Source organism: Amphiura filiformis, chromosome 1 (assembly GCF_039555335.1).
Source record: "Amphiura filiformis chromosome 1, Afil_fr2py, whole genome shotgun sequence".
NCBI lineage: Eukaryota > Metazoa > Echinodermata > Ophiuroidea > Amphilepidida > Amphiuridae > Amphiura > Amphiura filiformis.
In genome coordinates, this window is record NC_092628.1 from 76,057,435 (window position 1) to 76,085,353 (window position 27,919).

The window sequence follows — 27,919 nt, forward strand, 5'->3', positions numbered from 1 at the left end:
ATGAAGAGAAGTGTTCATCTTAGCCGTGGCTTTGCCGTATTTTTTCTCGTCATATTTGGTTTTGTGGGGTTTTCTCAAAGCAGTCGTCTGCAAGCCTGTGATATCTGTCGATGTGATTCTTCAGCAAGACTTGTCGATTGTAGTGGTGCTAATCTTACCACTTTACCAGATGGAATACCAACAAATGTATCTAAATTGTAAGTACGAATTACACGATATCATTAATCATTCAGCAAAATATTGTAGTCTAAAAAGTAACCCCTAAATATCGCCCTAAGAGTACTCTTTTATATGACCCGGAAAATCATAATTTGTGTTATTGAACTTTCTAATATCAGTAATGTAAATGATCTAGACTGGCTGATACTAGTATTGCTAACGAATATCTCATTCAAAAGTCTCAATAAATGAAGTTATCATGATTGTCTTTTAACAGAGATTTGTCTCATAACAATCTTACCAGCATGCCAGATGATTTTGCAGAGAGGTTTCCTGAACTAATGAAACTGTAAGTAATAGGTATACCGTTTTAATGACGATACTGTAACTGCTAGAGTTTAAGCACAGATAGGGCATCAGTTTATCTTGCTTTTGATTCGTAGCCGGGTTGATGTACAACGTTCTTACGAAGGAATCCCATCAACCAGTCTTTCTTCTTCGGTATCAAAATTTTACCTATGTTACGCAATAAGGAATGAAAACAATCGAATTCTACAAATCCGATCATCAGATTGAAATGAATAAATTGAGCCCTTATTATGAGTCAAATGGTCGAGGGAAATATTTATAATGTGCCTATGTTCACCATCTCTTTCTCATTGGAGTTAGTTGACAAGAGAGATGAAATCAATAACACATATTGAAATTCAATCTAAAAAAGTTCTTTTTGACATTTTAACATATACTTTGCATTTGATTTGCCATGAAAATATTTTTTTTTTGGTATTTGAAGCATGTTTTACCATATCGAGGGTTGCGAACCAGAAAGCCCCTAACTTACAATCACCTGCCACAAAATAAGCATAAAGTTGCCAGGGCACTATTTTAGAAGATACAATCCATTAATCATGACAAATTGCAATAGAAAACAAAATATTGATTTTTGAAGACCAAAGCAAGAACTTTAATTTTATGCTCATTTTCTGAGAGTTGGTCACAGTATTACGCCTTTCTGCTTCTGAACCATCGATATATCCTGTACAATAATGTAAAAATGGTATGTTGGTTTCTGTAACACTAAACTTTGGAAACAATATTGTGTTATTTGTTTTATAGCGTAACAACGATCCCATGAATAACATATTTTGGTAAATGTTAAGTGTGTTCATCTTGTATGGTTTTTTTTTCAAAAGGAATGTCGGCTACAATTCCCTCTCAACGGGGTTTTCACTACCAAAATCACTTGTATCTCTGTAAGTAGTTTTTATATAACATTTTATTGTTTATGAGAAATATTTAAACGTTTATTTTAATCACTACAAGCCTGTTATAACAACGTATACAAGTACTATTATATTATCTCCATTTGTATAATAATTGAGCGAAATCAGAGTATTATGACGCTCATGACGCCATTCGTAAGTAACAATTGTTTTTCAGATTATTATTTAGGAATGACCTGATCTTCGTGTATTTTTTCCCAAAAAAAAAGCTTTTTGGGAAAATCTAAATTTTCAATTGATCGTCGGCTTTTCATCCTAGCTACATAGACTTAAAGTACATATCATTAGATTTATACAATTTATTTCGAGTACTGTTAAATTTTTAAAATATCAATGTTTAATGATTTGCCATAAAATGTGTATTATATCGCGAATTTCAAGAAATCAAAATCTAAATTTTCAATTGATCGTCGGCTTTTCATCCTAGCTACATAGACTTAAAGTACATATCATTAGATTTATACAATTTATTTCGAGTACTGTTAAATTTTAAAAATATCAATGTTTAATGATTTGCCATAAAATGTGTATTATTTCGCGAATTTCAAGAAATCAAAATTATTTGATATAAAAAGGACATTCCTCGTTTTAAAAATACAATTCGATATGTCTGATGTGCTCTCTCATGTCCCACAAAAAATACGTGAAAACGTTGCTATCCGAGCCCTTAAGGGCTCGGATAACTTTTTTAGTTAAAACTCCGCGAATAATGATCAATTTCAAATTGATGAGTGAAGCTTTTATATCCATTTCAGGTCTGCAGAATATAATATTTTGGAATCAATGGATGCTTTCTTTTCTAACTGTGGGAATATGGAAGAAGCGTAAGTAAGAAAACTACTTTAAAACTGTGTTTAATTTTATTTAAATATGACTTCATCATACGAGATCCAGAGTAAGTGTGGAAACATGAAAGAATATTTTGGAAGTTACAAGTGAGACGATTTGTAGGTATTGTGGGGAAGCATGGACATTTCTGAGGGACGACTATGAGAAAGCAACCAAGGAAATCTTCATAACAGAAGAACTTAAAAATTAGAAGCATAAGCCACAGTGGGTGAGATCAAGAGTCACGAAGGTAAAAACATATGGTATACCAGAAATACATGAGAACTCAGAGTTACTGTGATTATGTATATAGAATACAAAAAAAGCAAAACAAATAAAAATTCCTTTAAAAGGAATAGGGTGGGCAAATGAAAAATTGTCAAGAGAAATGAAAGAATGAGTAAGTCAAGTTCACAATTAAAAACAGGGAAAATATGACACAACATCGATTTCCAATAGGGGAATAACACAAAACGTATAAATAAAGTTAAAAGAGTTTTTAACTTTATACGTTTATACGTTTGTTATTCCCCCATTGGAGGTTGTGTCATATTTTCCCTGATTTTAATCTGATCTATTGCTTATCCTTTGTTCTCTGCTGGTCAGTTGGAACAGATTTTCCCTGTTTTTATATTAACCCTTCACATCATAACACAAGACGTTTTATGTTAACATTTTATATAAAACATGGTTATAAAACTTTTGTAGATAATAGTTATTTAAAACATTTTCGTAATCATACCTAGAGGGTTTTTTTCTTTATCATCAGATAGAAAGACTTCTGCTCATCTTCTCTGGTGAGACAACAGGGCTGAGGTATCTTTCCATATCAAAGTTTAAAAATCTGTCATATCAATTTCCTCAATATGTTGTATTGCAACTTATGAGGGGAAATGTGTGATTTTACAATATTTCGATCTTATTTTTTAACTTTGTAACTTTATTATGATTAACATAACTGTATTTCAAAGCGTCAAACTATATCATTATTTTGTCCCAACAAAAATAATCCAGGGAATAAAATATTCATTCATATGTTTATTTATTTTATTCAACCTGGGCCATTTCTACTGGTGCACATGCATTCTAATAATTTGTCTATAATACCTTATACAAGCATCAAAGATTTGAAAAGTAAATAGCCTATGTACACACTGAACACAATGCACATACAAGCTGTATTTAAGTACATGCCGAAGCTGTCAGTATAAAATGATATATATGACCTTCACGATGCTATTAATTTAGCCCAAAGATTAGGAAAACTAGCAAAACTGGTGAACTGGTACTGTTCAAATAAAAACATCTGCAAATCTTGCTGCAATTTCCAAATAGTATTTCTATTACTTAAATAATTATTTTTGTTATTTCTTTTAATACAAACACATTACTGCCTATGACGACTTTATCGTATTACTTACATATCAAAATCAAGTAATAATTACAAAACTCGCCGTAAACTATCACCTCTGTGGGTGTTTGGGATATAACCGGCACGAATATTTTCTCAACACTGCGGCATGTGAAAAAGTAGGTCAATAGTCAGAGAATACAGGGTGGGTGCGGCACGCCGCACCCGCACCCACCCAACAGGGTGGGTGCGGCACGCCGCACCCACCCAAAAATAGAACAAGACAGGTGAGGAAAGCCGAGGCAGATTTTGAGTAGCATTTTGTGATATTTAATATAGTTATACACTGTAACTTTTGTGTTGTGAGTGAGTCTCAAAAATAAAAACTCCACTTGTACCGACTAAAATTATGGCAAAATACGTTTACAGTATCAAATTGCCACCAAATTACTACACAAGGTAGGTGCAGGTGTGCAACACTAACATAACACTTATTCAATTTGGATGAGACATAGACTTTTTGTGAAAAAAAGAAAGAAAAGTATTCGACCTTCTTTCAACATCAACACTATCGACTGTCAAAAAATAACAAAAACTCTTACTTCATCACCTATACGCGCACACTATTTTTTGTATTTGTCGGAAATTTATTGTTATACAAGAATGATGCTCAATGAAATTCTCAATATTGATAACCAAACTTGTAATTGAAAAGGTCCAAGAAGCCCGCACAGTTACTTCATTATTTATAAGCCTTCATGTTTAAAGCCATAATGTTTGATTTGCACCATGTGAAAAACTAAGCCTGAAGTGCTTTAATTACTGTAAAAATTCAGTTTTTGTAATACATGTAAATCTCCGGTTTTATTCCGAGTTCACCGATCAAGTGATGACTGAATACGTCTCATGCACGTGCGGTACCATTGGATCAGTGACGTATAAACTGTGTGTATAGCGCTATTCGTCTTACGTTTTATATATACGTTCCAGTTGCGCGAAGCTCAATATACACAAAATATGAGGCGCTGGAAGGAAATAGCAATTTTCTTTGTTTTACCTCATACCTCAGTGAAAACTAACATTTTGTGGAAAACAAATAAGAATCTATTCTTTATTGAAATCGCACAAAATTGCTTTAACAAGAGGGTTTCTCGCTGTCGTTTTAAGCGCTTAGGCCATTACAAAAATTTAAAAAAGAAAACATAACAATGACAATAACCTTCTTATTTCAGATACTTGAGATACAACATGATTAATGCGATCACAAATGGAACTTTTCTCAAATGTACCAAATTGATGCTCTTGTAAGTATTATGTCAATTTATGCATTAAATGACGGGTGTAAACTAGATCATTATCAGAATTAATGGGCGTGTTGTTCTGGTCTACCTCAAGATACCATTTGTTATACTCTGTGGCTCTGATTTAGTAACATATTGAAAAAATGGCCATGCAACTCAAGAAAAAGACAGCTACAATCAGCTTTATCGCTGAAGAATACAAACGTTCTACTATTTGTTTTAAATAATAATAATAAGATAATCATCTGTTATGTTTTTGTTTTGTTTTGTTTTGTTTTGTTTTGTTTTGTTTTTGTTTGTTTTGTTTGTTTTGTTTGTTTGTTTGTTTGTTTGTGGGTTTTTTTTGGGGGGGGGGGTTTGTTGTTGTTTTTATTTTGTTGTTGTTGGGTTTTGTGTGTGTGGGGGTGGGGGGGTGGGGGTGGGGGTGTGTGTGTGTGTGTTTGTTTTATTTTTTGTTTGTTTGCATTTCAGGGATGCAAGGGGTAATGCGTTTACAACAATTCCACCTGGTGCCTTTATTGGTCTTGATTCTATTGGCGTCTTGTAAGTTACAATTGTTGTGCCTGTAATTATGATTAATTTTAGTTTTCTTCAATCAATCAATTGGTCGTATCTGATCACTCGTAATTATGCATAAATTCTAGATAATAATATTCTTTGGTTTGTTTGATTGTTTTATTTCTTCTTTTGTCTGGGTTACTCATTCAGTGGATGTTTTTAGGTATCCTCAGTTCTTCAATGAGGCCCAGGGGTCACATTAAAATACTGTATACACAAATAACATCAAAAAAATTTAACAAATATTTAAATACATAAAATCACCATGAGTCAAAATGAGTCAAAAGTGGTCAATGGTTGGAAACAATTTCGATTTTGAATATTGTTCCATTGTATGCGTCATTTATATCACGGTGAAATTTGGTGTTATGATGACTATGAGCTACTTTGGAGCATGTTTGGAGTAGGCATTCTGATGAAAGAAAATTTATGTATAACAAAATATAAAAATGTTATTTGTGATGGTAGAAATACAATCACTTGATGAAAGATGTAACTGCTCTTGACATGGAACAATCCATCATTCGCCTCTTGATTATAATAACTACATTTACACTCGTCAATATTTGTGACGTGCCATGTCAAAAGGAGACACTTTTTTGGCAGGATCATAAATGGAGAAATAGCCAAAAATCTGCCCGGGGTGATTTTTTCACAATTGGGGTTTGTTGCGAATTTGTGATGTTATTAATGTTTAAAATATTGTCTGATAGTTTCAGACCGGAATATTACTGGCATTTTGTATTTTTTTGAGACATTTTCAAGGTAATTCCTACTCCCAACATTGTCAATAATATTTTTAAAGGCCGATATCTCAATTTCCAAATTTATAATACCATAACTTACGAACTCAATATCTTCGCTTAGGAATGTCCGATTTCATTGGGGAAAACGGCGTTGTGGAGCTAAATATCTCTAAAATCTGTAAAACCTCAAAATTGATAACCTGCCCAAAAGTGTCACCTTTTGACATGGCACGTCATTATGATTTATGTGTTATCATTTGATTAATTTTGTACTTCTTTGCATACAAATTATCCTCATGGATATTGAAAAGAGATATCACACTTTAACATATTTAGTTATGCTAAATGTATAACAATGATTAAATTGCTTATTTATTACAAAAATTATTTGTCATGATTTGAAAATGATATATTATTCCATATATTTTCACCAATGTTTACATCAGGTACATTGGCAACAATCCTAACTGTATGAATTTAACAGAAGATGCTGTGAATGGACTTGGAGATGCTTTGCAGGAACTGTAAGTGTATAGTGTATTAAATACCGTATTCAACATATCCAGTGGGCACCGTCCTAACCTTTGCCCACTGTGATGATTATCGCCTTGACGTTTAAACCAGTCATTTTAGGGGCGCTTATTAAAACGATGAAATGATATTTGAATACACACAGTCACAAGATGTAAATGGTAGATTTTATTAAGGCACATCTATGGAATAAGGGGCGCTTAAACAATTGTCACCTCAAAAATGTCGAAGGCGCTTATTAGGAGAGTGACACTTCAAAATATTTCGAATACGTCAAGAAATGCAATATGATGCTCTCTAGCTCAAAATGTATTCCCATTTAGACCCAAGAGCTATATTCAAAACTACTTTTTATCTTTTTAAATTAGATAACTGGAGAGTTTTAAAATTAGTCATACTAGGTGATCTCCCGTCTTTCGGTCGTAAATCAAAGAGTTTAGATTTGATTGTTGTTGAGTTTTACATGAACAGTGAGGAAAAATCGTTGTCAGAGTGCGGGAAAGAGGCAGGAAAGTATGAAACCAGCATAACTTATCTATCTAAATGTTCTTTAATTTGAATTGAATCAATAATAATCAAATTTAACTTTATTTTACAATAAACTTAACAGGAGTTTCCAAGAAAGCCAGTTTATTGATGTTGGACCTAAAACGTTTGGTTCGTTCATGCACTTGCATAAGTTGTAAGTATCTGTAGACCACTTCCCAACGTCAAAATCTTTACAGGAGGCATATTCGGTTCTCGCATGCGCTAGTGACCCTAGAATTTTTCAATCTTAATATCGTATATAGCATTTTACAGAAGATTCGTGCAAAATTTACACGATCTGTGTATATCTTCTACGTGTTAATGTACATAAAGTTTTACATGATCATGCTTAAGGAGTTTATATTACGTATGATCTATCTTTCTTGAAATGTTGTTTTTCCACTTCTTGGTTTCTCCTTTACTAATAGTTGGAGTCATTTTGATGTGAACGTGGAATTGGAGAATAGTTTCAATAGAATAGAATCCGGCGAATGGCACTTTGTTATCATTAAAATTGAAATAATATGACAGAAAACGTATGACAAAAAATTAAGCCTAATTTGAGCAAATGGTAACGAAATTGTATGAAGTACAGATAATTTCTGAAATTTGAGTCAGACATCTACTCCAAGCCGATATTAGGCATCAAAAAATTATTTTATGACCAAATATTGCGGGCAAAGTCCTGAAAATATTAAATTATTAATAAAAAGAAATTGATACAATGTGATCTCTCACTCACTCTAGTATAGCTGCAATGTTTTCTGACTCTGAATCAAAAATTTGAAAGACAATAAAAATAACTTGGTTGTCCCTGCTGACAAGACTTACATGAAAATCAAATCACTAATCCCATCTCCAAATACAAGAGCAAACGTATCAAAATTTGTAAGGTGTCAGTGGAGTTGTGTGTAGCATCCATTGATCGGTCTGACCAATACAGCAAAACGCATTCAACAAAGGCCTTGAAGAGTCTGATTTTCATTCATCTTTCAAGATCAGAAATCCAGATCTTATGCAATCTATTGCTGGCGTTCCATGCCTGGGCATCTGAAGTCATGAAAAGAATCTGAAACATATGCCCCCAGTTGTTTAGATTTTAGTGTGACAAATCCAATAAATATACTCACTGACTTGAGCTTTCGCCATCCAGGCTGATGGCTTGATCACAAGTGATCTGGTCCACTGCATTTCCCGCGGTGTTTGGATGCACTCTCACTCCTCGGGATCAAAGTTTGTTTTAGCAGTGGATCATATACGTGACTCAGAGAGAAAGAGCCGTCATTGCGGTTGATTGCATTAGCCCCCTTCTTGCGGATCTGAATTGATTCTCTGATTCTTCTTGATACAGCATTTGAGTCTTTGTCTAATATGCTGGCCCCTCCCAATTGATTACATGATTTTCTTGGGCGACGTGATCTGTGATCGCCGACTTATGTTGTTCAGATGCTTCTCTATTTGCTCTGGTGAACTTCGTGTCTTGCGGAAGACATTATCTTTGCTCAGGTGTTTTGGTCACTGAGCATCTCGTTAACCTTCTGTTCATAATTATCTTTGGTCTGAACTACAGTGCACTTCCCTTTATCAGCACCCATTAACATCAGGGCCATCAGCCTGGATGGCGAAAGCTCAAGTCAGTGAGTATATTTATTGGATTTGTCACACTAAAATCTAAACAATTTGATATACAATCCTACCGATGCATCTGTTTACGGATATGCACCCAGGCATTTGAATTCGGAGGCATTTTCCAGTGCCACTCCATTGATGGTCTTAACATTTGAAGTGTTGGACAAGTTGAGGAGGAGTGTCTTCGTTTTTCCTTCGTTGAGATTCAGGCCCACTGCCTTGCATGCTGCTGCAACAGTGATTCGGCTTTGCTGTTGCTGATTGATGTTGCAAGGAAAGTGATGTCATCGGCAAAATCGAGATTTTGGTGGCGGTTCGCTGGATAGCGTCTGCTTTTCCTAGGCTCTATTAAAATCCCTGTTTCTCCATGTATATTTTGCAATGCGTGGCACATAACATACTTCAGAACTGTGATGAAGATGAATGGTGCCAAAGTGCCACCTTGAAGGACTCCGTAGAGATGATAATAGCTGAAGAATTGTCATAAATTACCTATATAGCCCAGGTATATAGCACTACCCGGCACAATGATGTCAGAAATACCATATGCACGAAGAATGTCGAACATGCGTTTACTATGAACCGAGTCAAAAGTCTGAAAACCATTGCCATTGGGAGATTCATTTCCCTCATTCCCTCAATTATTCTCCTCAATGCAAGGATCTTACTAGAATAATAAGCATGCTGTATCTGTGAAATCTTATCCAGGAGGTTTCTTTCTTCTGTGAGATATGATTCCTTAAGCTCTTGACGGAGTTTGATATTGTTAGTTGCAGTTTGAAGTTTCATACTGCAGTTACTGTCCGTTTTCCTATACACAATACACAGTGCTCTCACCATTGACGCGCGACCTTTACAAATAGTCTATGTTAGAAGTATATTGCATTTGCCTAGTTAATATCACTGTGTGAAAAATAACCGGCCAATATTTAAACTATTCTCCAAACTTCTAGCAAATATATTTCTCTAACATGACCTAAAATTACAGCTAGGTTAGATGTTCAGAAGGGGTCGCACTTTCGTAGAATATGAGTGAGGGCAAAGCATAGCTAGCTCATAGCTAGCCAACTCCCCGTGTTAATTGAATGGAGATTTGACCGAAAATATTGAGCTATATTGGTAACGGACCGCTCCGTTCTGAAGGATGCAACAAAAAACGGTACAAGCTACATTTAAACTATTCTATGAAATTCTAGAAAATATAGTTTTGTAACATGTCCTAAATTTTTAGCTAATTTAGGTGTTTGGAGAGGGTCGCACTTTTGTGTTTTAGGAAGGATATGTAAACGACAGATAACACCAAAAATATGAAGAAATTATTTCCAAACCGTGTTAAGTCAACAATCATTATGTTGCTCATTTTCAAGAATGCTGGTTAACAAAAAGCAGGCCATTGTCTCATTTCGTGAACAAAGGTCCACATACAATTGTTTCCTTTCGTTTCCTTTATAATCGGTTACCCAACTGAAGCTATAATACCAGCTTTATTGCGATATCGCACATGTAAAACAGACACATGTGCACAACCAGAGAAGATCCGATTTAATCAGTTGAGCTGTTTCAATGAGTGTTATCTTGGTTTAATAGCTTTTAATGGGGTTTAAGTCCTGCAAAGGTCGAGATGAATTCTACTGTAGACATGACTGCATCATGTAGCCTACTTCTTGCTGATCACTGACAGTGTGCGCTATCAGAACTAGTCCTGTGACACGGTTACATTTAATCTAAATTTTAGCAATTTTATTAGATTGCCTAATGATGATAAAGTGTCATCAGCTGAATCCGTTGTTATTGCATGTCATGGAATCAAGAATAGCAAAATAGTTGCTAATACATTCTAATCATGCTAATAGTATAGTATTTTTTTATTGTTATTAAGTATTATTTTATATTACAGACACTTAGATGGCGTGAATGTGACAGGCACAATGCAAGGGGCGTTCCTCCCTGTAAATGGTCAGGTTATGATAAGGCTGTAAGTAAATAAATGACATTTGAGTTGAGTTGACATTTGATTGGTACATCACATGTAGGTCAAACAATTCTTATTCCTTATGACTATTATATGCAAGATTTGAACAACGTAGTATTCCATTAATCACAATACAAGTCCAATTGAAACACTTACTGTATGGGACATTTCAAGAGCTAAGGTCTGCTCTTTTCATCAGCCAGATTATGCACTGATCTGCTTGAGTTGTTGCTAGCTGACAATAACTTCTGAAAATGACAAGTATACGAGATGGGTCAAGGAATCCATCTGGATCCGGAGGCGGGGCACCCAATCTATGAACAGAGTTGATATAATTTAGTTAAATGTAATAAAAAATTACATTACGAAATACCAAAGAAAACTAATTTACATTTCACAGGATGTTAACCAAGGCACACATATCAAATCTTTCTAACGACATATTCAAGGGACTCGATGCTGTTTATATGCTGTAAGTAATAACCATTATTAGTTATGCCGCCAATTTCTGTCTATGGTCATTGAGCTATTATAATATGAAACCGATGTTTATGAATGATATTAGCCTCCATTCTACCAGATCTCCGAAATCAAGTTTTGTTTTGTTTTTCAGTTGAAATGGGTTATTAACAAATTCGTATTATTATTATTATTATTATTATTATTATTATTATTATTATTATTATTATTACTATTATTATTATTATTATTATTATTATTAGTGTTATTATTATTATTTTTATTGTTACTAGCAAAATACAAGCGCTTCGCGCGGGTAAACACTAGATGAGTAAATGGGAGCGTTCACTATAACAGGAAGAATTACTGGACAGGTAGAATCATCAAAAAGATACATTTTGATTTGTTATTTATTTATTTAAACCCGTTCCCATTTTTTTTCTAAATCTTTTATTTGTTACATTTCCTTTTAGCTTCATTTTTTATTTGCTGCTTGTGATTTCCCGTTTCCATGTTTTTTATTTAATTCTGTTATCATTATTATAGCTTCTTTTTTTCTTACATTTCCTGATTAGTTTCTTTCCTTCTTTGTTTCGTTCCCGTTTCATTTAGTTAATTTAACCCGTTGGCCTAATTACTCGTACCTCTTTTGTCATTTTAATTTCATTTTTTTTTATAGTATAGGTCTACCGCTTCATTTTGTTTATACAACACACATATTTTTCCGTATACGTCCTCTCAGAGCGTGTATGCGGACGTGTTCATCTTTATCATAATCCCGTGACCCGTCCATGTACCTTTTTGTCCTTTAATTTTTATTTATTTTTCCTTCTTTCTGTATTATCATGTCCACTGGTTTCTGGCTCGCAAGTCGCGTGGCTCTGCGCCGTTTACGCGAGCATTGGCGTAGTGCGCATTACGCTCGCGCGCCGACGCGCTGCCTGCCAGCTGCAGTGACGCGCAGGCTGGTAACTGATTTTCATAACAAAAACCCCGTCCGTTTTACCCATATTTTCACTGTTTTTGCAGCCAATTCTTGACCGATTTCAACCAAATAAAGTCGAGGCAATGTCCCGTATATTCCTCGATCTCCCGTATGAATTTGGCGACATGTGGATCGAAACTGACGGAGCCTTTTACATAAACCACATACATACATACATACACACATAACACAAGAGTTATATCAGTTGCAGCAAAAAGTGCTCGATGCATTATTGCAGAGCTTATAATAATATAAAAATTAGGTATTTATTGCAACCATTGTCATTTTTTGCCTGATGATCGCCGTGCAAACGTGCGTGAAACCAATGGTTGCAATAAATACCTAATTTTTATATTACATACACACATACATACATACAACATTCCCCTATTTATAGTAAGATTATTATTATTATTATTATTATTATTATTATTATTATTATTATTATTATTATTATTATTATTATTATTATTATTATTATTATTATTTGTAACTCTACTCCAGTTCATGGAGGGAAATTCTGTCTCCTTCGGTGTGATCTCTGTTTTTCTGTGTTGTTTTGTTACTTGTTACTCTTGGCTACTCCTGCCAATGACACTATATGTCTTGTTTCTTTAAGTTTTTGCACACCGAGGGAGGCTTTCGAATTCCTCATAATGGACTGGAGTCAATTCTCCACCATGAACAGTTTTTTAATGTTTTTAAATAATAATATTGTACAATATTTGTATGAGCTTTTGTTGTATGTTAATGTTTTTATCTTGCAAATAAAATGAAACAAATGAAACAAAACATTATATTTGAATCATACTAGCTTATTCGTATCGTTTGAACATTGTTCTATTACAGGCATATGAATTGGATGAACCTTAAGTCTCTTCCATGTGGTATCTTTTCTAATCTCTCCATCACCTACATGTTGTAAGTAAAAAAAATTTGATTCAAAAGAAATATTCATAATTATATGCTACAATGTAACATACATTTCTGAATCTCCTTTAAACTTTTTAAGTTAAGTATCATTTTGCTGTTAAGACTAGGAGCAGCAGGCATTGTCGTAAAACGGTCTTTCCAATGATTCTTTATGTGGAATATCGCGCGAACATGTTTCCTTGGGGCGCAGAATCGATTTAGGGGCAATTGGTCGATTCGGCACCCCCCCCCCCCACACACACACACCCCCACACCACCCAGAGTACGCAACCCGGCTTGCCTCCCCTAGCTACGCCATCGATAGCAGGGCATATGGTCGAATCCAACGAAAAGTGTACACGGCATGTTCAGGGCCATAACTTAAAAGTATTAATCAATTGACATTCATTTTTGTATTGTGTTTATTCGCCTTGATCATACGCTTCGCGCCATATATAATAAGACCCCTTCTGTGAAAAACTTAGACACAGAGACCCCAAAACATGCTATTTTTACCAATTTTTTCAAAATATTTCTTAAAGTATTTTTAAAAACGTCTAAATCAGTTATGAAAAGAAGTCATTGGATTGAATCTAAATTGATTTCCTGAAAGGCGTGTATTCAAAGATTGCCTGTTCAATTTTTCACATATTTGTACACAATTATTAATTTTTTGTGATCATTTTTTGAGTGGTATTTTTTACATTACCTACGAATACAATTTTTCATAGCACTAGATATATCTTTAAAAATGGAAATCACTAATAAATGCGCAATTGATACAAGCTTTGATATGTCCAATACTGAAATGCATTGCATTCGGGCATCTTTATTATTGTGTTTAGCTGCCAGAAATTCTAAATGGCACAAAGGTAGGTTTGGTAAAAAATATGCATTACCTCCGAATACATGTTAAAAGCTGTGTCATTTCCACAAAGTGAGAGAATAGTAAACAATAGTTAAGCAATAGGTGCAGGGTAATACACTCTTTATTTCTACCAAGTTTCAATAGCCTGCGTTTAAATATTTCTGAGATGTCAACAATAAAAGCAAGTATTCGTAGGTAAATTTCGGTAACCGAATGTTACCTACGAATACAATTTGACATCATGACAGTATTGTGAAACACCGCCATTCATGCCAATGCCCATATTGGTACATAACGAAGGCCTGTATGTTTGCTATCAAATCATATGTCAATGAAAGTTGCGAATTCACATACATGCCCACCATGCAAAACTGAATACGGCTTAATTGTTGAAAAATATGTACTGAAATAGACGATGGTCTGCTCATTTGAAAGAAAAATCAGATTCAAAGAAGATTAGAAGGGATAAATACTTGGATTTGTCAACTGTCATGTGTGCTTCATTTTAAATGTTTACCGACCTTATGGTGTCTGAGTAATTTGTGTCCAAATTGATTTATTCGAAGGTAACTTTTGACGTTTTCGCTAAGGTTACCTACGAATACCATGGAAAAAACGACTGTTCTCATTGTCTCATGATCTAGACAACATAATGATGGACCCTGGTATAAAGCTAATTGTAGTTGCCCTCAAACGAAAGGCCACAAGACGTAACTGACTCCAAGATGGACTTCACAAGTCTGCAATAACGGTTTTAAGCAAGTTGTGTGCAATTAAGCAAATTAAAGTCACTTTAGTGCCTTCGTTGCTTACTTCAATACTCTTTCAACCGCTTTGAACCGACATTATTAATACATGATAGGGTCTAAAGTATCAATAAACGCACATAAAGAAAATGATACATTCAAAGTGCTTTATAAAATGAAGTTTTGATTGGGATATCCACCAAAAGTCTAATTCTTACCTACAAATACTGAAATGTTACTTACGAATACAGCATAATACATGACATGTGTAATGAAGTGTCGCTACCAATGGAAATTAATTGTCAAAAACTTTAAGCGGTACCCCAGGACACTATTATTACCCATATACGGATTCATTTAACAATTATTTATTATGTAAAATTGCTGATTAACTACTTGTATATCAAAATGAAGTGGTCAAAATCTTGCTAAAAGCATCAAAAAATTTTGATCTAAGGTAATAGCATTTATTCATTTGGACGTACCATCTGAAAGAGATCTAAAACTACCATTTTATTAATTCATTACCATAATAGCAAACTTTAAACCTCTAAACTCAATATAGATATTGTTAAATCGCTCATGTTACCTACGAATACCCGGGTTTGTTCACCTTTTCATTGTATAAAGCGTTAGGTGTATGCTTATAATTCCTAATATTCTTGAAAACATATATCCTACTCGTTCTTATACAATGTGTAAATTGATTCATACTCATTTGATAAATAAAATACAGAAACTGACCTAAACTTCATTTTCAAAAATAAACTAGCATAAATTGACTAAGATCATATTGATCGCGTTATAAAAATAAAACAAATATTTTCTGGTTGAGCTAGCATTTTCCTCACACCCTGTGGTCTACATTACACGAAAAAAGCGTTAATGGGAATATTCCATTTGTTTTAGGTTTATTAGTATTGCGATAGTGAAAGCATCCTAGTGGTATTCGTAGGTAACATTGGGTTTTGATATCACATTTACTATCACACGTCCTGGATTTATTTTTCAAGATTAGTAATGGCACTTTTGGTTCCTATAAGGCCAATATGTCATCAATCAATGGGCAAAAGGAAAAAATTGTGGAGACATTTTTATTTCGGACTTTTATTTTTGGCCCGTGGACACTTTTGGTTGGATTCGACCATATACATGTAGTGGGTAACTAAGTCAAAAGATGGAATTATGGCTAGGGTTAGAGGGGAATAGTTAAAGAAGAGGTAAGCGTATACATGTCAAAATATTTAAAAACAACATGTTGACAACATTTTAAAAATGCTGTTGTAGTGCATTTTCAAACAAAACGTTTTAAAACGTTTTTATGGGTTTTATAAAACCCGATGTTTATTGTTATTAAAACGTTGTCATGAAAACTAAAAATATAACCCGTTTAAATCGTTTTGTGTTTGATGGGATGCCACATATTTGATATCCAATAGCACCCTTGACACAAATATAATTATGCCAAGCCAATAGGTATAAAATAATATATTCATGATGAAGGTGAACACGTTTACTTTAATGCACGGTTCTGGAAATACCCTTTCATCAATCAAAATTAAATCTGTTTTCCTTATCATAATCTTCCTATTCTATTTCCAGAGATTTATCATTTAACAGCTTAAGCAGTCTACCAGATTTTTTCTTATCCTCGTCACCAGACCTATCTAAACTTTACCTGGGACACAACAAACTCCGTGTTATTAGCAACAATACGTTTGCAGGATTGTATTCGCTACAAGAACTGTAAGTTTTATTCTGTCGTTTGCAATAAATTAATACTTTGCGCAATATACTATTTATTACTTACGGTTAGTGGGTAAATATTTATAGCCTTTGTTACCCCATATCCTATTTCCAGAATGAATCTAGCTTCTACACCATGGACACGGTCTTTGCATTTACAACTTCTTGAAGAAGAGCATTCCCAGCACTATTTCAGTCATTAATGACTCGTATTGAAAAGGTTATTGTTCCTACTTAGTGTAGGCTTGAAGAGTCTCAAAGAATGGCCTCTAGCCGGTAGATATCTGAAACAGTTTGCTACTATACATCCTTAAGAATGTTTTCAGGAGCTTAAACGCCTCAATTATGTCTCCCTGTGCTCTTTTCAATTTCAGTGAATAGAAGTCCAGGGCTTGAAGTCGTTCTTCTCAGTGTATAGTAGCTGCATTAGTTCATGTACTAACTTCAACTTGGTTGCTCGTCCCTGTACTCTTGTCTTTCTCAAGCCAAGGTTTCCAGGTAGTATTCAAGATGTGGTTGAATATGGGTCTTGTAAAGGATCATTTTAACACTTTCAGCATCAATATAGTTGACGGATCTTCACCCAGGTCCACGTTCCCCAAATGTGCCTAATGTGATACGTGTTTGAAGAGGTGTTAAAATGATACAAGTCCCGTGTTCCATTGCCCACCAACGTGCCTATGCTATGCACATGGTGTAACAAACCCCATACTCTGTTTTCCCACCAACGTGACTCTCGTACAGTTAAATCGTGTTGCAATGGTTACTGCTGCTTTCTTACATTGCGTACCTGATTATAATCTGTAATAATCATGGTTATGTAGAATAAGGTCATTTTCCTCCACTATAGATTCCAGCACTCTGTTTTACATTTCAGTCCCGCATTGCTACTTGTTAGATCACTTTTTGGAACTCTTCCTGATGTTCTTACCATCTTCCTCTTCCTTGTCTAAGCTGCAAATTTTGACATTATCCTCAAATATCTGTATGCTGCATTCTACGTAAAGGAGGTCGTTAATATTGAGGATGAAGACATTGGCTGACCTTCATGTTACTCCTTTAACTGAAATCTATTTGTGTCTGTCAGAAAATAATTATATCATTCTACTTAAAAACCTGAAAATTGATATCAACTGCTTCACTATCATCAAGGCAACTTGTAATACCTTCCAATGTCATCAATTAGTTAAACATAATCGTCCTTGCATTAAACCTTGCTGAATAACTGCACAATACTATAGTCATAAATCACTTGTTCGTTTATTCATACCAATAATTTATTCCAATACTTTACAGGATATACAGGATAGACTTACAGGACTGTAGTTTCGAGACTTGATTCTTGCACCTTGTTTTTAATATTGATATAACACTCGCACTCTTCCAGTCTATGGGAAGTTAAAACCTCTACGGATGCAGTTGATCAGGGGCGCTTGTTAGGTTTCAGGGCATCTAATTTCTCTTTTCAGGTCTTCTTCTGAAAACACTATGTCTGATTGTGATTGTGTTTCCATCAACTTGCCTCTCCAAATGTGGAACCCTGCCAATGCGTCCATCACATTTTGTGAAAATGGACTGGAAAATGCTAGCTACTTCTACATCGCTTTCTGTTAAGTCACTATTACAGAGGATGTGTACTTTGTCTAGATACTTGCGTCAAAAGCTCACGTAAATTACCAAGTTTAGGCTTAGCTGTTGGAAGAAATTTAATTAATATCCATATCGAAATTGTGTTGTTTACTTGCAGTTATCTCTACGAAAATGACATTCATGTTATAAATGGACAACCTTTTATGTATACCAACTTAGCGAGCTTGTAAGTATGGTCATCCATTTATATATACCAACTTTGTGCGTTTGTAGTGTAGAGAACCTTAATAATTATGTATTCCAACTTAGTTTTTTGCTCAAAACCTCGAAAGAGGTCGTACCGTTAAGTATGGACAACCTTCCATGTGTATCAACTTATCGCGCTTGGAAGTATGATCAACCTTTAGCGTGCTTGTTAGTATGGACAACCTTTTATGTTGTTACGCTTATAGTAAGTATGGTCAACCTTTTATTTATACCAACTTAGCGCGCTTGTAAATATGGACAACCTTTCCCTTTCATGTATACCAACTTACCGCGCTTGTATGGATAACCTTTTCAGTATTAGTGCGCTTGTAAGTACGAGGTACCGTCCATGTATACAAACTTAGCGCGCTTCAAGTATTCAATGCTATTATAGGATACTTTGTAGCGGATCACTCTGGTTTTATGTAAAAATAATAGTGAAAGACTAGAAGTTATTGAAATATTCCTTTCCGATATGGATATTCGATTATTCAAGCACAGGTATTTTTTTTTTACTTTTTTCTACCATAAACTGATCTTACAAATACATTAAGACACACTACATACATACATACATAAAGGTATTTATATAGCGCCTTTAAAATTTATCAAGGCGCTGAACAAGGAGAGAAAGGATGGGGAAAAAAGAAACACAGTGGAACAAGAAAGAAGCTAACTGAAAAGGCACACTGCACGTAAGCAATTCTCTTTTTGTTTTAACTGCGCGTTCGCTGCCTACTATGTCTTTTTAAAACTCGACTCAATCCCTCGTTTAAGTGATGAATAATAATACTGTGTATTAAACTTAGAGTTTCTTTTTCACTGTAAAGTCATGTCCACACGTTCGGACTTAAGTCACTTATTACCGGTAAATAAGTGACTTATGTTCGACCGTGTGGACACGACTTTAGATATAAACCTTTCCATTACTACATCATAATAAACTCAAGTATCTCTTTTTTTTTTTCAAACAGGTTTCTGTATTACAACAATCTCACATCACTCGACCATGCTTATTTTGCCACGTATTACCGCACACTGAATAAACTGTAAGCAGAAAAAATGAAAATAATTTATCTGAATTTCATTGCAATTCATTTCTTTGTCATTAAATCGATAATCGATAGGTTAAAATATCAGAAAGTTCAGCTGTTGTGGCGATTGTTGATGATTTATAATACAATTTAACACAATTTTATGGTTCCAGGCCTGTTTGACAGTACTATTACCATATTCTTTTCAAGCAAAACGTTCAACAAAATATTGCCTATGTGTTTCATAGAAAGAATAATTGGAAGTGTTTCATAGAAAGAATAATTGGAAAAACTAAAATTTGGTTTGTTCATCAGGTTTTGTGCATTTCGAGCTATAATTGAACACGCACCAGTATCTGTCTTTTTATAATATTGCCCGGTATCTTGAAAACGGCAAAACCTACAAGTGGACATGGATAGCTAAAGTCAATGATCTTTATATTTCTAGATTTATTAACTATTAATGCTATTTTTATCTATTTACTTCAATTGTTTCCCCGTGTCTTTTCTAGTCACCTGTATTACAACGATATAGTGTCAATTTCTAATGACGCTTTCAATCTAATTGCACCGAATGCTAAAGTGTAAGTATTGACACACTTTTATCCTACCCGGTAAAGAGGATTCATTTATTGAAAAACATGCAAAATGTGTAGTTTTCTTCTCATTGTCTTTCCATTGTAAAAATATTATGTATTTAGCACGTAAATCTTTTTGTAGTTTTATCATTAAGATATCATCGCATGCTATAATGAAAGACAGAGATAAAAAAAAAAAAAAGACTAAATCGCGTCTGACATCAGGGGAAAGGCGCGCCGTGATTGGTTGCCGGCCTGCGCAGTACGGCATTTTCTATCTGCTAGTTGTCAGAATTTTAGACGTGAGCTAGTATTTTTTTTTTATCTCTGTCTTTCATTATACAGTCATGGACAAAAGTTTGGAATATTTTTTTTCATAGCCCTGTTTTAATTGCGAATTTCTTACCATCAATGACCCGACAGCTATGCAAAATGGATAACGGGTGTCTGGCAAGGTCTTAGGTACCATTCCATACCACACAATATATGTAATGTAGGACAATAGCTTCTTATATGCCTGACCAATGATCCATCGGGCATCCTTTTCGCAGTTATTTAAGCGATATGATTCATAAGGTCACATTGGCTTTTGCATTAAAGTGTGAAGAAACCAGCTTTACTTTGTTGCATCTGTCTGTTTTATACCATATTTCTGATCATGGGGTGCGAGTTGAGCGCAGATTTATACGCCCTCGTCCCTCGTCATTGACTTACGTAATCTCGGCTACAAACAGAAGGATATTGGTGCCGCTTTAGGAATTACATACGGTGCCGTTTCTAAAATTATGAAGAGACGTCTAGAGACCGGAACTACCACACCTAGACCAAGGTCAGGTCGGCCCCGAAAGACAACCGCCAGGGAAGACCGATCTCTCCTGAGGCTTTTGTCGCAATGGCCGCACGAAGCCTGCATCGCGGCTACGAATAGAATGGCTGAGATCCATAAACTCGCCTGTTACCATGGTTACCAGGAAACTTGTGAAAAATAGACTGGTTAGTGCAGCGCGCTTGCTTTGGTCACAGAGATATAGGAATTTGACAGTAGGCCACTGGCGTAATGTGATCTTCAGTGACGAGGCCCGGTTCCTCCTCTACAGACAAGATGGCCGATATTCAAGGTCCGAAGACAGGTTGGTCAAGCCCTGCTTGAGGATTATATCCTGCCTAGAGTCCAGGGAGATGGTGGTGGAATCACAGTATGGAGAGCATTTCACAGTGGATCGAAATCACACCTCTACATGCTAGAAGGACACATGAATATGAATACATGAATACCTGTATATTCTGGATACAGTTATGCTTCCGTTTGCAAGAAGAGACTTCGGGAACAATTCCGTGATCCAAGATGACAACACCACGGCGCACAGTGCCCAACGCGTGAAGGAATTCCTTGAAAATGAGAATGTAGAACACCTGGACTTGTCGGCTTTGAGCCCGGATATGAACCCTATAGAGAACTTATGGGCAGAAGTATCCCGCAGGTTAGGTAATATGGACAACCAACCAATCACCCTGAAGGAACTTAGATACGCCCTCATTGCTTGCTGGCGAGATATTCCACAAGGAACCTTGGAATACCTAGTCGAGGGAATGTCACGTCGCGTACATGACCTTGAACTGGCAAGGGGTGGACACACCAAATATTTAGTCCACACATTAGCTAAGAACTTTGGCAATGTAGAACTGCAACGTAGCATCTACATGTGTCGTCTACTTATTTATGTACCTGTACCATGTAAATATAATACTTTTGATATCTGTGGCCCCATGCATGAACCTAATATCCCACAATTCCACAATTCATAGACGTATAGAGTAACACTTATCTGTCTTTGCTAAAACACCAATAGCCTGGGTAACAAAACTTTTTCCTATAGAGGGCAGTATAATTTTTCTCACAGTGGTTCACTGAGTAAAAACTTCAAATTGAATATTCTCACTTAAGTGTCTGTGTGGGATATCAGGTTCATGCATGAGGCCACAGATATTATATGGAGGAAGTTTATCTAATTGTTTGTTTTGTTTGTTGCTTTTATAGGTATATCAGCGGTGGCAAGCTAAACAAAGTGCCGCATATTGGTCAAGATGACTTTGATATGTATGTAGAAGGAGTAGCCATTTTTAAAGACCATGCCAGCCATATGGATGGCTTCAAAATCCTACCGCCAGTCGACAGCCGGCGCCGTGAAAGAACCAGCAGTTGCACCTGGTTTCTATTGTTCAGAATAATAGGATGAGGTTAAACCGCCGGTTCTGCCAGATCGTCGGCGGTCGACCGGAGGTTGGGTTACGAAGTCATCCCGCTACGTGTTTGAAATTATGATTAATTATCGCATTGTTTCAATCCCAATTATAAAGTAGGCATTAAATGAACATAGGTTACCCTTCTCAAATCTTATTACTAGATACTTAAGTAGACGTGACAACACAAGTTTTGACCTGGGGTCATGACACAAATATGCTCATAGACTGAAGTATTCATTTATTTTGTTCAATTGCCTTGGGCCAGATTCCTCAAATCAGTCAAACTCCCTGTCTTGGCTGTGGGCTTCATTCCAGCACAGGTCCGTTATTCGTCCCCGACTATTTTTAAAAGCACATATCGGGGTTCGGACACATCACCTGTTGATAATGACTGTTTTGACTCTAAGTCCATAGCATGTAATAGGTGAATATAGAAATATTGTTTGTGACACAGCTCATGTAATTCAGAACAACCTTTTTTTTTATACCAAAACACCTCCAGTTTCTTTATCGAAGACACATTTAACACTACCTTCGAAGTTACCGACCTAGAAATGTTGAGGAATTTTGAACCATCTGGCTTCGACTGCTATCCTCCCAGTTCTGAATATGCACATAAATCAACCTGTATGCCATGTCGTAAAGGATATTATGGCGATGGGGTATCCAGCGGATGCAAAGTTTGTCCTCCAGGTAAATGTTACTTTGAGACCATATATAGGGGTGCAAGAAAGTTGTCCTTAAAGGAAAATAATATCAACAGTAAATCCCTGGTATATTTTGGCGCTATTCGAATACAAGGTTCATGAGGGTCGTATCATCAGCATAGCGGATGTTGTTTATATGCATGTCGCCCATCTTGATTTCGCTATTAATCATAAATTCGAGATGTATGTTGATTAAGCTTCCGGAGAGAGAAGGCCACCAACTACTACGTTAAAGCCATGTTATAAAATTTTCAAACAAAATAGATTAGCATTTCTTTGCCATAAAATGTTAGCTCTTACTGTCAGATATATCCCTTTTATTTTTGAGCCGAACAACTACGGCAAAGCAAAGAAAATTGGAATTTACTACCAGCGCACATGTCGCCAATACGTACCACTCCTTCGGTCATGTTGTGGTACGACCCTTTGTTGTGTATATCACCGTCCCGCACCCCGTGTACGTACTGTGTGTTATGAACATCGTGTATGCGTTCGACTAATAATTCCATCGTAATACTAGTAATAAAGCGCCGGATCCGGCGTTTTATTCAAAATCTCGGATTTTGACAAAACTACAGTACCTAGAGCTAGAGTCTTGATTTTTGCAGGGTATATTGGTTTAATAAAGTATATACAATTTAATCGTGTAAAAAAAGAATGTTAAAAATTCAGTGAGGGCGTTTTCCTCAGCAAATGTTATAATATGGCTTTAAACCATACGGTGATCTTGCCAGTAACCATAACCGAGCATTTGGTATGTTTGTAGTACATACTTCCATGAGGTTAAAAGCATAATCTTGTCTACTCCGATGGATCGTATACATTTCCACAGTGCTTCTCGTCAGATGGTATTAAATGCCACCTTGAAATTAACAAAATTGCCGAGCATCTTTGGTACCTTGGACACGTCGAAATCCACATTCCTATATTGAAGCAAAAATGGTGAAATATGGTGCAACAGACGTCAACATTTGGGGATGATTGTATGGAGCATCCACCATATAAAAATATTGGATGACTCACCCTTCCCTGGGATATACGCTTACGTTATGTCTCTTGACCATCTTGAAGAACACTTTCCCTGGGATGGCGGTTGGCTAGGTCTAGCTTGTCACCCTTTTTGAATACTGGTGTGATACGACACCGAGGATAAGAACTTTGCTCTAATCTTCAGGAATTTTACATTCTGACCAGGCTGTGTTTATGATTTTAAAACTGTTTCGTCAAGGTTTCAGCAGCCACTTTATTCCAACCACATGGTTTTTTTCATGGTCATGATGGACCACCTCTTTTGCGAGTTTAATCTTATGTATACTTCCTTGACGGGTATGACGCCTTTTATTAAACCCAAACAGGGTCCCCAACCACAAAGTGTTTTCAAACTCTACCGGGACTAAGAATTAAATGGAAATAATCAAAACTAATTGTAAGCATTCTTCAGCTAACACATATCTTTGTAAAACAAAAAAAAAAAATTAAGGTCAGTTATTTTCACACCTGTATATCTTACACAGACCCGTAACAGTAAAGGTACCTGAAGTCGGGTGCTAAATATATCTCATTTTGCTAGTGCCAAATACATTCTAAACCAATCATTAATCCTATTGTTGAAGAGGATTTTTAAAAGCTTGTACCTATGTCAGTATACTTCGACTATATTTATGAATACGTATTTATAAATACGCACGTGACCACCTCCTCGCTGCCATAACATCTTGCAGACAGTAAGTCTCGAAGTGACCTTCTACACAGCGGGTGGTCTTCCTGTACATTTGAATACATAATCTGAATTTTGAATTTGCATCTTCGTTGGGATTTGCGATCACTGTCTTTATTTCTTGACCGATTTCAACGAATGAGATTTTAAATCCGAACTAAAAGATGCAGCTATTGGCTGCTGGATTTAATTATGCCATACCTGTCTTTGTTTAGGATATACAAAGATGAAAGTAACTGGGTACCTTAATTCTTTTGTGGTCTATTTATGAGTTATGAGGTGATGAGGTCTTAAGAAAAACACAAACCATATCTTCAAACAGTTGTATTTAAATGGTAGGAGTCAAAGTTCAGCAGCTGAATGTAAGGAATGTATTAGAACGTCCTAGGTTTGTTGTTACTTTAAATTCGTTATCTCTTACGACGTATTGATGATTTAATGTTAATGTTTGTCATTTACAGGTGGATTTTTCCAAAATGAAACGGGTCAGATGTCAGCCTTTCATGGCGAAGTGAAGTGCAAGCACTGTAATGATGGGACCTATGTCACTGAACACAATTACCCTGGAAAGCACGCATCAGATTGTGAAGTATGTCCAACAGGAACATACAAAGATGGACATGCGGGATATCGTGCCTGCTATTGTCTCAATAATTACTTCAGACGAGACCGATTTGGAGCGTGTGAACCGTGTCCGACGAAGGGGATCAATTGTTCACAGGAGCATCAGCGTTTACTTCCCGGATTTTGGTGGACTTGGGATTGGGGTTGTAATAAATCTGAAACTGAGAGAAATATACGCATGTACGAAGGATTTGTAACAAATCTGAAGGTTTCCAATTTCTCATATCATTTCCAAACCACTAGATTTGCCGAAAAACTACCTAAAGCTTTCCCATGCCCTTTGGAGGGCTCATGTGCGAATGATCAAGGTGATGTCCAAGCTACTTGTGGTGTTGGCTATGATGGGTGGCTGTGTACAGAATGCTCCACTAATTACTACTCGTGGTTTCAGTACTGCTTTCAATGTCCGGAGTTGTGGAAATTCGTACTTGAAGTATCTGCAATACTTCTAGTTTTTAGCATGGTTCTAATACTAGCATTCTGGCACTATCGAAGAAGACAAGAACAAAATCGATCGCTCATTGATGTAATTTTTGCCAGATTTAAAATTGTCCTCGGTTTTTATCAAGTAAGTGGTGCCATCTTTTCTTCACTTCATGATGTTTCATGGCCTAGTCGCTTATCAGGTCTTGGAGACATTCTCCAAGTCCTTGAGCTGAACATCCTCCAATTGGTCGCAAAGCCTCACTGTTTTATACCGAAACTCAAATTCAACGCGTATGATGAATTCATAATTAGTATTTCTTTCATTATCCTTGTGCTGTTTTCTGCATTAATTGGATACTTTTGTATGTTGTGCTACTTGACATTTAAGCAAGTTGGACAGATCCATTTACGGCATCGAATGTTGGAATGTAAAAAGAAATGTTACATGTACATTTTATTGTTGCTGTTTATAACGTATCCCAGTATGTGCAATGTAACATTGTCACTGCTACCAACCGGATGCGACGACTTCTGTTTAGATGAAGAGGACATTTATTGCGTCCGGAAACTTCGTACAGATTACTCTATTGATTGCAGCACCAAAGAACACCACTTCTTTACTTGCGCTGCTTACATCGCTTTAACCTATGTCATTGGTTTCCCTATACTCCTTTTAGTGTTACTGTTTATTCATTCAAGAGGAAAGTACACTTCTGGTAAAGAAAATGCGATAAAAGTCAGCAGAAAGAATAACAAAGGAAGGAACTTCGTCGATCTTTCCCGGGAGCCTGATGACGACGACTGTTTAAATATCAATGGAGATATAGGCGACTTGGACGTATCCGAAGACGATGACCCATTGCTGGATATCAGTACGAGTAGACATACAGATCTATGTTCCAATAATGACGAACAATCATTTCCCCTCTGGTTGCGATTTTTGTGTGAGAATTATCGCGATGAATTTTGGTTTTGGGAAGTCTTAGAACTTTTGCGTAAAATATTACAGACAGCTTTGGTGGTCTTGTATGGTTCAGACGATCCTTGGTATCTGACTGTCACCATTGCTATCTCAGTGGCATTTTTGACCAGTCATGCGTATTTTAAACCCATGAAAGACAATTTTGAGCATCGGTTACAAATGTCATCATTGGCAGCCGTTTTCCTGAATCTTTTGGTTGCCATGGCTTTGATGATGCCGAATGAACAACAGTCATCACCAGTTGAAGCAATGGCGACTACCATCCTTCTGATTTTGCTCAACGTTGTTGTGGTCGTCTTAGTTGCAGGTATGGTTTCTTTTTTAATTACTTACATCCATACAACAGACGTATTTTTATGAAAGCAAAACTATAAAGCGTGTTCCACATTTAATTACATTTTATCTGGGGATCAACATAACAATATGCTTTGATTTCATATGATATCTCTATAAATAGTTACATCGTATTGGTTATGAAGTAATTAAATAAAGTGATAGAAATCACTATTATCTAGGCATACGAGCTCTGCGAGCGTGTACCGTATTTGTATTTCGTTACCGGTATTTCATATAACCCAAACATACGTCTATTTTGCTAGTTTAGCCCTTGGTACGTAAACACGACAGGAGCATAATTCAATTTGTTCTAACAAGTTCATACTAGTGTGTTGTAACTAACAAGGACGAAAGGATTAGAATCGATTTTGATTGCATCAACGTTGTAGATCGTTTTGTTAGCTCAGCTTTTAAAGCCCTAATATAGTTTACATTTGACACAAAATTCGTTCTGTCTTTCTTTCAGTCAACATCATCGTGCGAGTTTTGAAGTCAGTTCGGCGTTCCAAAAAGAAATCCAATTCAATTGTTGAAGGAACATTGGAGTGTTTATCTATTACTGCAGCATTATTTGGCTATATGGCGACTATATTTAGCCATAGACCCGATGCAAGAGTGTCGGAAGGAGACCAAGGTCAACGTATGGACGACAACAACAACAGCGATAGGAAAGAGGCTGTAGGGACGCACCATTAGATACCAAGGGGGGCTCGGTAGTTTTTGAAAAAAAATTTTGTCGCGCCATCTGAGCAAAAAAAAAATTTGCTCCACTTCAGACTAAAAAAAAAAAATTTGATCCACCTCGGACCAGAAAAAAAAAGATTTGATGTCAA

The 27,919-nt window shown here is 35.9% G+C and overlaps 1 protein-coding gene across 1 annotated transcript; it reads left to right on the forward strand.

Moving 5' to 3' along the window:
* On the forward strand, positions 1–27,782 carry LOC140168566 (uncharacterized). The gene is made up of 13 exons (XM_072191970.1): positions 1–197; positions 437–508; positions 5,394–5,465; positions 6,673–6,750; positions 10,812–10,889; positions 13,180–13,251; positions 16,459–16,602; positions 18,350–18,418; positions 19,413–19,487; positions 22,089–22,148; positions 22,797–22,987; positions 25,180–27,057; positions 27,553–27,782. The coding sequence occupies exons 1-13, from the start codon at positions 1–3 to the stop codon at positions 27,780–27,782; spliced, it is 3,216 nt and encodes a 1,071-aa protein (XP_072048071.1).
* Positions 27,783–27,919: the final 137 nt, after the last annotated feature.

Bases quoted from the DNA above. Each gene is read 5' to 3' on its own strand.
- LOC140168566 (XM_072191970.1), top strand. From the start codon at position 1: ATGAAGAGAAGTGTTCATCTTAGCCGTGGCTTTGCCGTATTTTTTCTC. The intron at 10,890-13,179 runs GTAAGTAAATAA...GTTCTATTACAG, and splicing joins GGTCAGGTTATGATAAGGCT to GCATATGAATTGGATGAACC. The intron at 19,488-22,088 runs GTAAGCAGAAAA...TTGCTTTTATAG, and splicing joins TACCGCACACTGAATAAACT to GTATATCAGCGGTGGCAAGC.